The sequence below is a fragment of the Stenella coeruleoalba genome (assembly GCF_951394435.1).
Source record: "Stenella coeruleoalba genome assembly, chromosome: 3".
NCBI lineage: Eukaryota > Metazoa > Chordata > Mammalia > Artiodactyla > Delphinidae > Stenella > Stenella coeruleoalba.
Window position 1 is genome coordinate 164,533,810 of NC_137148.1, and position 11,529 is coordinate 164,545,338.

The window sequence follows — 11,529 nt, forward strand, 5'->3', positions numbered from 1 at the left end:
TTTTGGCTCTGTGGACTTCCCTTTAAACAGGCCCTGATATAGTGGGGTTACTATCCAACAGATTCCGGTTTACATTCTATGCGCTTAGTAATCTTTGTGAAAAAATAGGGAAAAGTCATTGGCGCAACTTGGGTTACATGCTGACCCAGCTGTTAAACCAGGAAGGAAATCTGGCCCTTGTAAGAAAAAGGAGAAATGGACACTGAAGGAGACTAAAATATGAATGCTGTTTGCAGTAACTCTGGTGGGGGCAAGTAATTTATATATTAAGGCCCCAGACCCTCAAGTTTCAGACTCCAGATCAAGGGCCTAAACTCAGTAGATAAGCAGGCAGCCTTGGCCCAAACCAAACCTTACCTCCACCATCAACTCCCTGCATGACCCAACATCTCTCTGAGTCTCAGTCCCCTCCTGGGTAAAATCAGCTGATTATACTGACATTGGAGGATGGCTAAGAGGACAAGAGAAGCCTGGTAGAGGGCAGTCCCTGTGCAAGCTGGGGAGAGGGAGACCCCTATCGAAGCCTCAGTTTTCCTTAGCTATAAAATTGGGGCAATGTGAGAGGGGCACTCGGTACTACGGTGCATGTTGAGTGCTCAGCTCTGAGCCAGGGGTACCTCCCTCTTCACGTGGGCCTATTCCTTCACCCCCAGGGGGGGACTGCGCCACCCTGCTGAAGAACATTGGGGCGCTACCTGTGGAGATGGCCCGCATGTACTTCGCTGAGACAGTGCTGGCGCTCGAGTACTTGCACAACTATGGCATCGTGCACCGCGACCTTAAGCCTGACAAGTGAGCCTTGACCTTTCCCATCACTCCTTCCCTGCCCCTCGGGAGGCCCTGGCATGGAAGGGCCAGGAGTGAAGTGGATGGTCCTCGCCGCTGAGACCTCAGCTTGTTTCTGCAGCCTCCTTATCACCTCCATGGGGCACATCAAGCTTACGGATTTTGGCCTTTCCAAGATGGGGCTTATGAGCCTAACCACCAACCTATATGAGGGCCACATTGAGAAGGACGCCCGGGAGTTCCTGGACAAACAGGTGTGTGTGCGGGAGTGGGGGTCACTTCGGGTGGAGTGACCCGGCAGGACTGTGGGGCCCAGGGCCTGGCGGGGGGCACTGCTCCCCCGGGAGGCCCCTCCTGTGGCCAGGGCGTGGGCTGACGTCCTGCCCCCAGGTGTGTGGGACCCCAGAGTACATCGCACCCGAGGTCATCCTGCGCCAGGGCTATGGCAAACCGGTGGACTGGTGGGCCATGGGCATCATTCTCTACGAGTTCCTGGTGGGCTGCGTGCCCTTCTTTGGAGACACACCTGAAGAGCTCTTTGGACAGGTCATCAGTGGTGCGTGCCTCCGCGGTGGGCAGGCAGGGGGCACGGAAACATGGGCTGGCCCGGGGCCTCATGGACTCCAAAAGCGAACCCCAGCCCTACACCTTGCTCTGCAGATGACATCCTGTGGCCCGAGGGGGACGAGGCCCTGCCCACGGATGCCCAGCACCTGATATCCAGCCTCCTGCAGACCAACCCCTTGGGCCGGCTAGGGGCAGGTAAGGGGTCGCAGAGCTGGGGGGGTCTGTTGTCCGGGAGCAGGGCTCCAAGTGCCGTGTCCCTGGGCTAGAAAATGGGTGGGGAGCTGGGCTGCTTGGCTGGCCATAGCTGTCGCAAGAATTCCCTCCCCTACACCCTCCACCCCTTCCTCCCCAGGCGGTGCCTTTGAGGTGAAGCAGCACAGTTTCTTTCGAGACCTGGATTGGACAGGGCTCCTGAGGCAGAAGGCCGAGTTCATCCCCCACCTGGAGTCCGAGGATGACACCAGCTACTTTGACAGTGAGCGGGGACGGGGTGTGGGATCCTTTGAGGGGGCACTTGCATATGGCCTGGGCTGGGACGCAGCTGGGTAGGAGACTAGCCCCTTAGACGAGAGGAGAGGGCTGAAGTTGTGTCGGGAGCGGGGCTTGGAATAGGGGCGGGGCTCAGTCTGAGAAGAAGGTAAGAAAGGAAGCTGGGGTAGGGGTGGGGCCTGGACAGGAGTAAGTTCTAAAACTGGGACTGGACCTAGGTAACGAGGCGGTGCTAGGACGCGGCACGAGGCAAGAGCCTGGGCTGGCAGAGGCGGAGCCAGGGTGGAGAGCGCCTTCGGTGCAATCTGGGGATGTGTGGCCTCTGTGGAGGCGGGGCTAGACGAAGCCTCAGAGAGTGGGACGGGGACCCAGCGAGGGGGCAGGACCTAAATCTGATCCGAGAAAGGGGCAGGGGCGTGGCCGGGCCTGCAGGACCCGAACCTGGCTCCGGTGGGGGTGTGATTTGAGGAGTGGACCCATGCCCGCGGTCACGACCCACACCTCCACTCCAGCCCGCTCAGACAGGTATCACCATGTGAACTCGTATGACGAGGATGACACGACGGAGGAGGAGCCCGTGGAGATCCGCCAGTTCTCCTCCTGCTCCCCGCGCTTCAGCAAGGTGAGGCCAGGCGGAGACAGAGGTGGGGTGAGACCGTCGGGAGGGGGGACCTGTGTTTAAGTACGGGATGGAGGTGGGCCTGAAGTGGCCAGGGGCTGAGGAGGCTATGGGGAGCAGGGTCCAGGCCCAAGGTCTCAGACTAGAGAAGTTACTGAGGCGGTGAGAATCGGGGAGTGATGAGGCTTGGGCGGGGGCGGCGGGGGAACATCCTCGCTGGATGTCTTGGAACCGACCTTTGGCATCGAGTGGAATCTAACGGGAGCCTGGAGAGTTGTGGAAATGAGGACCCACAGTGGGACGGGGCTAGATCTGGAAGGGGCGGGGTCAGGGCCTGGGGATGGAGGGGGCTGGGCCAGGCCTTGGCGAGGCTGGGCAACGTCTCGCTTTTAGGAACAGCACGTAGCGGGGGTGCAGGACCTGCCTAGGGCGAAGGCACACATAACTGGGCGGGGCCTGGAGAGGCGGGGCAGGAAGGAGAGCAGATTCTTTAGGGCTTGGGCAGGGCAGGGTCTAGAATAGGTCGGAGCCTAATTTTGTGGAGTGGGGCCAGAACTGAAGAACTGTAGGTGGTCGGGATCGGCCCAGAATTGGGGGGCTGGGACCCCGGCTTTACTGGGGCGGAGCGTAGTTTGGCCGGGTCCAGTAGCGGGAATTCGATTGGTTCGGGAGGGAAGGCGGGACCTGGGGGCTGGACTTGCCTCCATCACCACTCCTCCGTCCTTGAAGGTGTATAGCAGTATGGAGCAGCTGGCGCAGCACGAGCCCAAGACCCCCGTGGCAGCAGCGGGGACCAACAAGCGGGAGCCGAGCGCCAAGGGCCCAGAGGAGAAGGTGGCCGGCAAGCGGGAAGGCCTAGGTGGCCTGACCCTGCGCGAGAAGACCTGGAGAGGGGGCTCCCCGGAGATGTGAGCAGGGGCAGGATTTGGGGTTTGGGTCCTTTTGGGTCTTTTTGGACCTGAAGGGGAGTAACTCCTCTGACCACGCCCCCTTTGCGCAGCAAGCGCTTCTCGGCGTCCGAGGCCAGCTTCCTGGAGGGGGAGGCCAGTCCTCCGTTGGGCGCGCGCCGCCGTTTCTCGGCGCTGCTGGAGCCCAGCCGCTTCAGCGCCCCCCAAGAGGACGAGGATGACGCCCGGCTGCGCAGGTCTGCTCGGCCCAGCTCCGACCCCCCAGGCTCGCTGGATGCGCGGGCCCCCAAGGAGGCAGCTCAAGGGGATGGCACCCCCAGCGCCGGGGACCCGGAGGCCAGTGAGTGCCCCTTCCTGCCGCCTTCCCCAATTCCTCAGGGGTCATATATGAGCGTTCAATGAGCCTGTACTGTTTATGCAAGTTCTCGTGTACTCTTCACACTCCAATCTGGGATTCTCATCAATATGAGGAAGACCCGTTTTCCATGGTCAGTCAACAAACGTATCTGAGCACTCCTCTGAGTCAGGAGCTGTTCGTGACGCATGTTACCTGCTCCCATGAAATTCACAATCCAGCAAGGGAGAGAAGTGGGAAGCGCATTCCAGGCAGAGGGAACAGCGTGCGAGAAGTTTATAACCTTGGAGTGACCCCTAACCCACCTGCCCTGTTGCAGCCGACCGCCCACGCCCAGGCGACCTCTGCCCATCCTCGAAGGATGGGGACCCATCAGGCCTGAGAGCCACCAATGACCTGGTTCTGCGCCGGGCGCGGCACCAGCAGCTGTCAGGAGACCCGGTGGTAGAGAAGCGGCCTTCTCGAACCGGGGGCAAAGTCATCAAGTCAGCCTCGGCCACTGCCTTGTCTGTCATGATCCCTGCAGGTGACACTGGGCCCCGCCTGGCAGGGGAGGGGCTGCCCCCATTGGTGCCAGGTGCATTTTCCTTGTCCACAGTGACTGGCTCTGGGATGGGCCAGTGAGAGCTCTGGGACTTTGACTTGGGAGGAGGGAGGAGCGGACACAGGGAGACCGGTGTCTGTTGGCTTTGACCTCTGACCATGGGTCTGTGTCTGCAGTGGACCCCCATGGAAGCTCACCCTTGGCCAGCCCCATGTCCCCACGATCTCTCTCCTCCAACCCGTCCTCACGGGACTCCTCACCGAGTCGGGACTACTCGCCAGCTGTCAGTGGGCTTCGCTCCCCCATCACCATCCAACGCTCGGGCAAGAAGTATGGCTTCACACTGCGTGCTATCCGCGTCTACATGGGTGACTCAGATGTCTACAGTGTACACCACATTGTCTGGGTGAGCACTAATGGGCGGAGCCTGTGTTCCACCGTGGGAGTGGGGAGAGAGACACCGCCCCCTCCCCAGGGGTGAGGGACAGCTCAAACTCTGGAACCAGGCAACCTGCATGAGACTCCTCTGTGACCCTCCTCTGTAACTTTTCCTTTCTGACTCTCAGTTTCTTCATTTGTAAACTGGGGAGAATAACTGTTATTTCATAAACTGTTATGAAGATGACCGTGCCTGCAGAGCTAGGTGTCTGGCACATAAGCTTAGGGAGCTTTCCTTGTTACCAAGCCTGTTAATTCTGCTCCTGTGGGGTTCCCTATCCCCAGCACGTGGAGGAGGGGGGCCCAGCCCAGGAGGCAGGGCTCTGTGCCGGGGACCTCATCACCCACGTGAATGGGGAGCCTGTGCATGGCATGGTGCATCCTGAGGTCGTCGAGCTGATCCTTAAGGTGAGTCCATGGGAGAGCGCCAACTGTCTTGGGGTGAGGGTGGGGCGAAGGGTGGGGGAGATCCCGGGGAGTTGGAGTTGCCAGAGCAGCTTCCAGCAGAGAACTTTCCCCCTTTCTTCCCCCAGAGTGGCAACAAAGTAGCCGTGACCACCACGCCCTTCGAAAATACCTCCATCCGCATCGGCCCTGCGCGGCGCAGCAGCTACAAGGCCAAAATGGCTCGGAGGAACAAGCGGCCCTCTGCCAAGGAGGGCCAGGAGAGGTGGGTGGGGCCAAGTGCAGTGGGAGGGGCTATAAACAGCAGGCCCCTGGAACACTCCAGTTTATGAGCGATGGCCAGGGCTTACGTGGGAGGGGCATAGGTGAGGACAGGAGAAGGGACATTCACAGGAAAGGTGGCCGGGGCCACCAAGTGAAGAGCAAAACCAAGACAACAGAGAAGGAGGGGCTGGGAAAGCGGGAGGAGTCAGGAAAGGAGGATGTACCAAGCTCCTAGGCTGAAGGAAAGGCACTGTGGGAGCAGAGCTGAGCCAGCAGATGTGGACCAAGAGGGTGCCGTCCAGGAGATGATTCTGCCTTGCTGGATGTATTATATTTAGGCGACTGAGAGGGGCCGGGAGAAGAGATTTCTATCTGGGATGAGTATGCCAGGCCAGTAGAAATAATTTCTTCCCTTATATGTAGGAGGAACTAGGAGAGGTGGGTGGAGCCAGGAGAGTTTTCTGTTTTGATCAGTGGGTTTGACCTGGACAAGGAGTGAGTGGGGATTTGAGATAAGCCTGGCTGAGTCCAGTGAATTTTTTCCCAATCTGACAGGTGGGTTTAGTTGGAGAGGGAGGGGCTAGACAGGTGGACGCGGCCAAAAAAGGTTGGTTCTGTTTTGATGGGTGTTTCCAGCTTGGACTGTGAGTGGTCAGAAAGGAATGGGTAGACCTGAGGTGGGAGGAGCCAAGTGGGACGGAGCTAAAGGAAGTTCTTCGGTCTGGAACTGTGTGGTAGCTGAAGAGGGAGGGGTCAGAAAGGGTGGGTGGTTCCAGGAGGTACCTTGAAGTCCTGAAGTGGGAGGAGCCGGGAGCTCTGGAGTCTGGTCTAGGGAAGGTGGTCCCCTCCTTGTCCTCCAGCAAGAAGCGTAGCTCCCTCTTCCGCAAGATAACGAAGCAGTCGAACCTGCTGCACACTAGCCGCTCTCTGTCGTCGTTGAACCGTTCGCTGTCGTCCAGTGACAGCCTCCCGGGCTCGCCCACGCACGGACTGCCGGCGCGCTCGCCCACCCACAGCTACCGCTCCACGCCTGACTCCGCCTACCTAGGTAGGCCCTGAGCCTGCGCGGGGGCCGAGCTGCGCGCGGTGGCGGGTGGGTGCCCTGGCGGCGCCCGCGGCGCTCATCGTCCTCTCTCGCCCGTCCACAGGCGCCTCGTCCCAGAGCAGCTCGCCGGCCTCGAGCACGCCCAACTCGCCAGCGTCGTCGGCCTCGCACCACATCCGGCCCAGCACGCTGCACGGCCTGTCGCCGAAGCTGCACCGCCAGTACCGCTCTGCGCGCTGCAAGTCGGCCGGCAACATCCCGCTGTCGCCGCTAGCGCACACGCCGTCCCCGACACAGGCGTCGCCGCCGCCGCTGCCGGGCCACACGGTGGGCAGCTCTCACACGACGCAGAGCTTTCCGGCCAAGCTGCACTCGTCGCCGCCAGTGGTGCGCCCGCGCCCTAAGAGTGCCGAGCCCCCGCGCTCGCCACTCCTCAAACGCGTGCAATCAGCAGAGAAACTGGGAGCCTCGCTGGGCGCCGACAAGAAGGGCGCGCTGCGCAAACACAGCCTCGAGGTGGGCCACCCGGATTTCCGCAAGGACTTCCACGGCGAGCTAGCGCTGCATAGCCTCGCCGAGTCGGACGGCGAGACGCCCCCTGTCGAGGGTCCCGGCGCGACCCGGCAGGTCGCCGTCCGCCGCCTGGGCCGCCAGGAGTCGCCCCTGAGCCTGGGCGCGGACCCGCTGCTGCCGGCTTCGAGTAAGGAGAAAGAGTCCCCGGGTGGCGCCGAGGCCTGCACTCCGCCCCGCGCGACGACCCCCGGGGGCCGGACCCTGGAGCGGGACGCCAGCGGCACGCGACACCAGAGCGTGCAGACAGAGGACGGCGCGGGCGGGGCGGCCAGGGCCGTGGCCAAGGCGGCGCTGAGCCCGGTGCAGGAACACGAGACGGGCCGGCGCAGCAGCTCCGGCGAAGCAGGCACGCCCCCGGTGCCCATTGTCGTAGAGCCTGTGCGGTCTGGGGCCAAGGCTGAGGTGCCACAACTCCCAAGTGTGGACTCCAAGGGGTTGCAGGAATCTGCACCCCTGGCACCTCCCGCACCTGAGGCCCCGCGGGGCCGGGAGCGCTGGGTGCTGGAGGTGGTGGAGGAGCGGACCACGCTGAGCGGGCCTCGTTCCAAACCTGCCTCTCCCAAGCTCTCCCCAGAGCCCCAGACCCCCTCCCAAGCCCTAACAAAGAATGTACCCAGCAGTGCAGGGCCCCCAGCCCCACCTGCTTCCCTCCTGGTCCCCACCACCAAGCCTGAGGTGGCGCTGACTTCCCGGTGCCCTGCTGAAGCTGTGCCCCCAGCAGCCCCGACCAAAAAAGGGGCGCCCTGCCCCATGCCTCCGGGCCCATAGCAAAGGGAGCTACTGGCCCCGCGCTGTACAGCCGCCTGTATACATATGTACACATATAAATAAAGTGCGTCCGTGCTGCGTGAGCTTCCTAGAGCTCGCCCCTCCTCCCCTAGCAAGGCAGGACATCATGTTTCCTCCCCCTTGCCTGTGTGCTTGTTGAGGGGTGGAACTCCAGTCCTGGTTACCGTAAAGAGGGGAGGTGAGTCTTGGTTGGCCCTTCCTTGTGGTCCCACTTTGTGTCTCACCTATGTGCCAGCTGCCCCCAGACCCTCAGCAAACTGCAGTGCTGTTCTGAGTCCCAGTGCCCACCTGAAGAAAAGACTAACAGCCTCATTTACCCATTTCTTTTTATTCCTCAACAATCCTGAGTGAGGTGTTATGATTCCCATTTTGCAGATGAGTAGACTGAGTCACAGAGAGGTTAAGGCACATGATTAAGGCCAAACAGATAGGAAGAGACTAAATAGATTCAAACTGAAGTCCAAACTGGCCCCTGAGCCTTAGCTCTTATATGCTCTGCTGGGCTTCCTAGAGAGAAGGCCCTGCTCTACTTTCCACAGGGCTCCCATGCCTTCACCAGAGGCTGGAAGGCCTTCCAGAGGGCGGGCAGCTGGGCACACAGTGTGCCCCCACCCCGGTGCTCCTCTCTTTTGTTCCGATTCATGTCACCCACACAGGCCCAGGGCCTTTCTGGGGCTACACACCACTTGGAATGGTCTTCTGTGGCATTGAAGGCTGGCCCAGCTAGCCCAGGGAAGGCTGTCTGGGTCACATCCAGTACGTGCTGGACCCCAGAGCAGTTGGAGGGCAGGATGCCAGAAGATCTTTGCCAGAACTGGACCTGTAGGTCACTGCCAAGGGCTTCCACCAACCAGCCAGAGTACAGGTCTGCAGAAGATGGAGAGAGGACATGGACAGGGTCAGGATCACTGCTAGGGATTCCCTAGGCCACTTCCCATCTCTGAGCTGTTTCCTCAGTTATCAATCCCTGGCAATCTGGGGGATTATAACATTAAGACTAACAGCCCTTACTAAATGCTTTATATGCATCATGCCACTCAACAGCCCTTTAAAGTTGATACCATTATTCCCATTTTTCAAAAAGGTAAGTTGAGGCCCTGGTTAAATCGTGTATCACACAGTCAGAAACCAACATTTGAACACAGGTATATTGGTTGTTTACCTCTCATGTGATTATGACTCCAAGGTGTTCTAGTCCCTAACCATGACCTGCCCTCAGCCATGGACACACCAGACCCCCCCTCTGCAGAAAAAGTTCTCCAACTGTCAACCTCAAGGCTCACCATCTCCAAAGTTTCCAAATTTGGCAAAGCTCTGGAACACGTGTCCTTTGTTTGATGTGAGTGTTACACTGCTGTTCCATGGTCCCTGGCGAACATGATGGCCCTTGACTACCTCCTCCAGGTGGGGGAATTTCTGGGCAAAGTCCCCTTCCAGCCTATGGTCATACACGAGGGGATAGGTGTAGGTCAGCTGTCTGCCTGGAGGGCAAGGGGAGAAGAAAACGAGGGACTGTTCCAAGATTCTAGCCTGGGAATCAGGGACTCACCCTGCCTCCCCGTCTCCACTCACTGATATCCAGGAACTGGGTGAGAGGAAAAGATACACAGATCAGGGTCTGCCCATAGTTCCGGGCACTAGGAGGCCAGCTGTACGCAGCAGAGGAGGCAGGTGGAGGGAAGTTCGGAACGCTGTGGATCAACCAGAAGCCCCCTTCTTGGTCCAGGAGCAGCACACCTGAACCAGAAACTGGAGATCAGGGGGACTGCTTGAGGCATCCCTGCGAGCACATGTGCAACCCAGGAACACTCAGTCTGTAGGGGGCCTGGACCACAGGACCAGTGGGCAGTGTCAGAACCACCGCTGAGCTCAGTTTCCACAGCCATCGATTCTCATAGTCCAGAGGAAGGACAGTGTTGATTTAAAATAAGGAAACAGATGGCTAGGGCCTGACAGAACAGCCCACCCTCACCCCCCTGGCAACTCATGGGTTAGCTCAGGGAAATGCACAGGGAAACCAGAACTCTTCCCCAGTCCCCAGTCTGGCCTCACCCTTCGTGTGCCCACGGCTGGAAGAGTCCTGAGACCCGCTGGATCGAGGCGGTTGGTCATTGTAGAGTAGAAAGGCGAGCTGGGGATGATGGACAGGGGCAACGTGAAGGTTCCCCCAAGTTGGGCCCACCCTAGAGTCCCACCCCTGGTTCCGCCGGGGGCGTCTTCACCTGGCTGGTGGTGTTTCGGTACAGCGGCAGCAGGCTGCGGCCCACGGCCCCCGTGGAGCTGCTGATGAGCCCCGCACCGTCGCGCCAGCCCCCTGAGTCTTCGTCTAAGTACTTGTACCGCAGCCCCCTCTGCGCCGCATCTCCGGGCCCTGTGTGGGCCGGCAGCTTGTAGACGACGAACCTGGAGGTTAGGAAATGGACAGAATAGCGGGAGAAGAGAAGGAACCCCAGTCTTCACCTAGGAACGCAGCAATCCCCAATGCGGCCCTGGAGGGATGGTCGGCTCCCGCGCACTCACCAGTCCACAGGCTGCCCCGAGTCCCCGTAGCAGGTCAGGGTCCCTACAGGGACCCAGAGCAGCGCGGCCGACAGCAGCAAACTCAGGGCGTCCATGAGCTCAGAGCTCTAGCTGGGGTCTAGAAATCTGTGTCGGGACCGCAAGGCGCAGGGTCACGAGCTGGGCCAGACCCGGCCTCTGGTGACTTTCACTTCCCCAAACCCGCCTGGGAACCCAGGCCCAGGCATCACAAAGATGGAGACTCCGCCCGCGAGGTGAGAAGCAGAGGTTTGAACACGTAGTCAAGGATCCTCCAGAGGGCTCGGCTTTCTTCCGAACAGTCACTCCCTGCAGGCTCCGCCCCCGACCCGGCCAGCCTGGGGCCTCCCCCTGCTTCCGGCAGACTAGTCCCTGATAGGCTCCACGCTCTGGCTCGGCCCAGACACGGCCTCTCATGGCCAGGTGGTTTCCAGTGTCCGGCCTCCGGCTCTACTCCTGCCCCTCCAGCAGGCCCCGCCTCCGTCTCTTTCAATTCTGGCTAATCCCAATCAACACTCCTCCGCTGAACCTCGCTCCTCCCCTGGCTTCTCCGTCAGAGGTAAATTTGGATTTTTTTTTCCTTTCCTGCCTTATAGCCTGAGGTCCAACTCTTGTGATTTTTGCTCCCTTAAAGGGCGCTTGCCCTCCTGGTCCTTCCCCTTTTCATTCTGTACGTTCCCCCCAGCCCCCGCCACCGTCGCTGAGCTAGCCAAGGGGTCACTTCGGATGATGACAGGGTGAAGGATGACGGGGCTCTGGGACCCGGCTGAGGATTTTTTTTTTTTTTTTTTTTTTTGGCTGCGTTGGGTTTTCGTTGCTGCGCGTGAGCTTTACTCTAGTTGCGGTGAGCGGGAGCTACTCTTCTTTGCCGAGCGCGGGCTTCTCATTGCGATGGCTTTTCGTTGCGGGGCACCTGCTCTAGGCGTGCGGGCTTCAATAGTTGCAGCACGCAGTCTCGGTAGTTGTGGCTCGCGGGCTCTAAAGCGCGGGCTCAGTAGTTGTGGCCCTTGGGCTTAGTTGCTCCGCGGCATGTGGGATCTTCCCCCACCAGGGCTCCAACCCGTGTCCCCTGCATTGGCAGGTGGATTCTTAATCACTGTACCACTAGGGAAGCCCCCGGGGCTGAGGATTCTTAAGTGGAGGAAGATGGTCCCTGTGAATGTGTCTGGGTTTCGAGGCAGGAGACAGGGACAATGTAGCCTGACCTTG

At 60.0% G+C, this 11,529-nt stretch overlaps 2 protein-coding genes across 2 annotated transcripts in view; one reads left to right on the forward strand and one right to left on the reverse strand.

The window, feature by feature from the left end:
• Positions 1–7,761, forward strand: part of MAST1 (microtubule associated serine/threonine kinase 1) — a gene marked incomplete at its 3' end in the record, with an annotated part of 22,051 nt that extends 14,290 nt beyond the window's left edge. Inside the window, exons 13-26 of the mRNA XM_079917548.1 lie at positions 654–792; positions 908–1,040; positions 1,177–1,342; positions 1,447–1,548; positions 1,706–1,828; positions 2,355–2,464; positions 3,191–3,369; positions 3,462–3,709; positions 4,044–4,250; positions 4,445–4,674; positions 4,992–5,114; positions 5,240–5,376; positions 6,236–6,423; positions 6,524–7,761. Coding sequence (XP_079773674.1) covers positions 654–792; positions 908–1,040; positions 1,177–1,342; positions 1,447–1,548; positions 1,706–1,828; positions 2,355–2,464; positions 3,191–3,369; positions 3,462–3,709; positions 4,044–4,250; positions 4,445–4,674; positions 4,992–5,114; positions 5,240–5,376; positions 6,236–6,423; positions 6,524–7,761 — 3,323 coding nt within the window. The remainder of the gene's footprint in view (positions 1–653; positions 793–907; positions 1,041–1,176; positions 1,343–1,446; positions 1,549–1,705; positions 1,829–2,354; positions 2,465–3,190; positions 3,370–3,461; positions 3,710–4,043; positions 4,251–4,444; positions 4,675–4,991; positions 5,115–5,239; positions 5,377–6,235; positions 6,424–6,523) is intronic.
• A 342-nt stretch (positions 7,762–8,103) lies between these two features.
• On the reverse strand, positions 8,104–11,288 carry DNASE2 (deoxyribonuclease 2, lysosomal). Its single transcript, XM_079917595.1, has 6 exons — positions 10,303–11,288; positions 10,005–10,185; positions 9,835–9,913; positions 9,355–9,519; positions 9,066–9,263; positions 8,104–8,649 (listed from the first exon to the last, which is right to left on the reverse strand). The coding sequence occupies exons 1-6, from the start codon at positions 10,395–10,397 to the stop codon at positions 8,309–8,311; spliced, it is 1,059 nt and encodes a 352-aa protein (XP_079773721.1). The 5' UTR covers positions 10,398–11,288; the 3' UTR covers positions 8,104–8,308.
• Between the last annotated feature and the right edge of the window lie 241 nt (positions 11,289–11,529).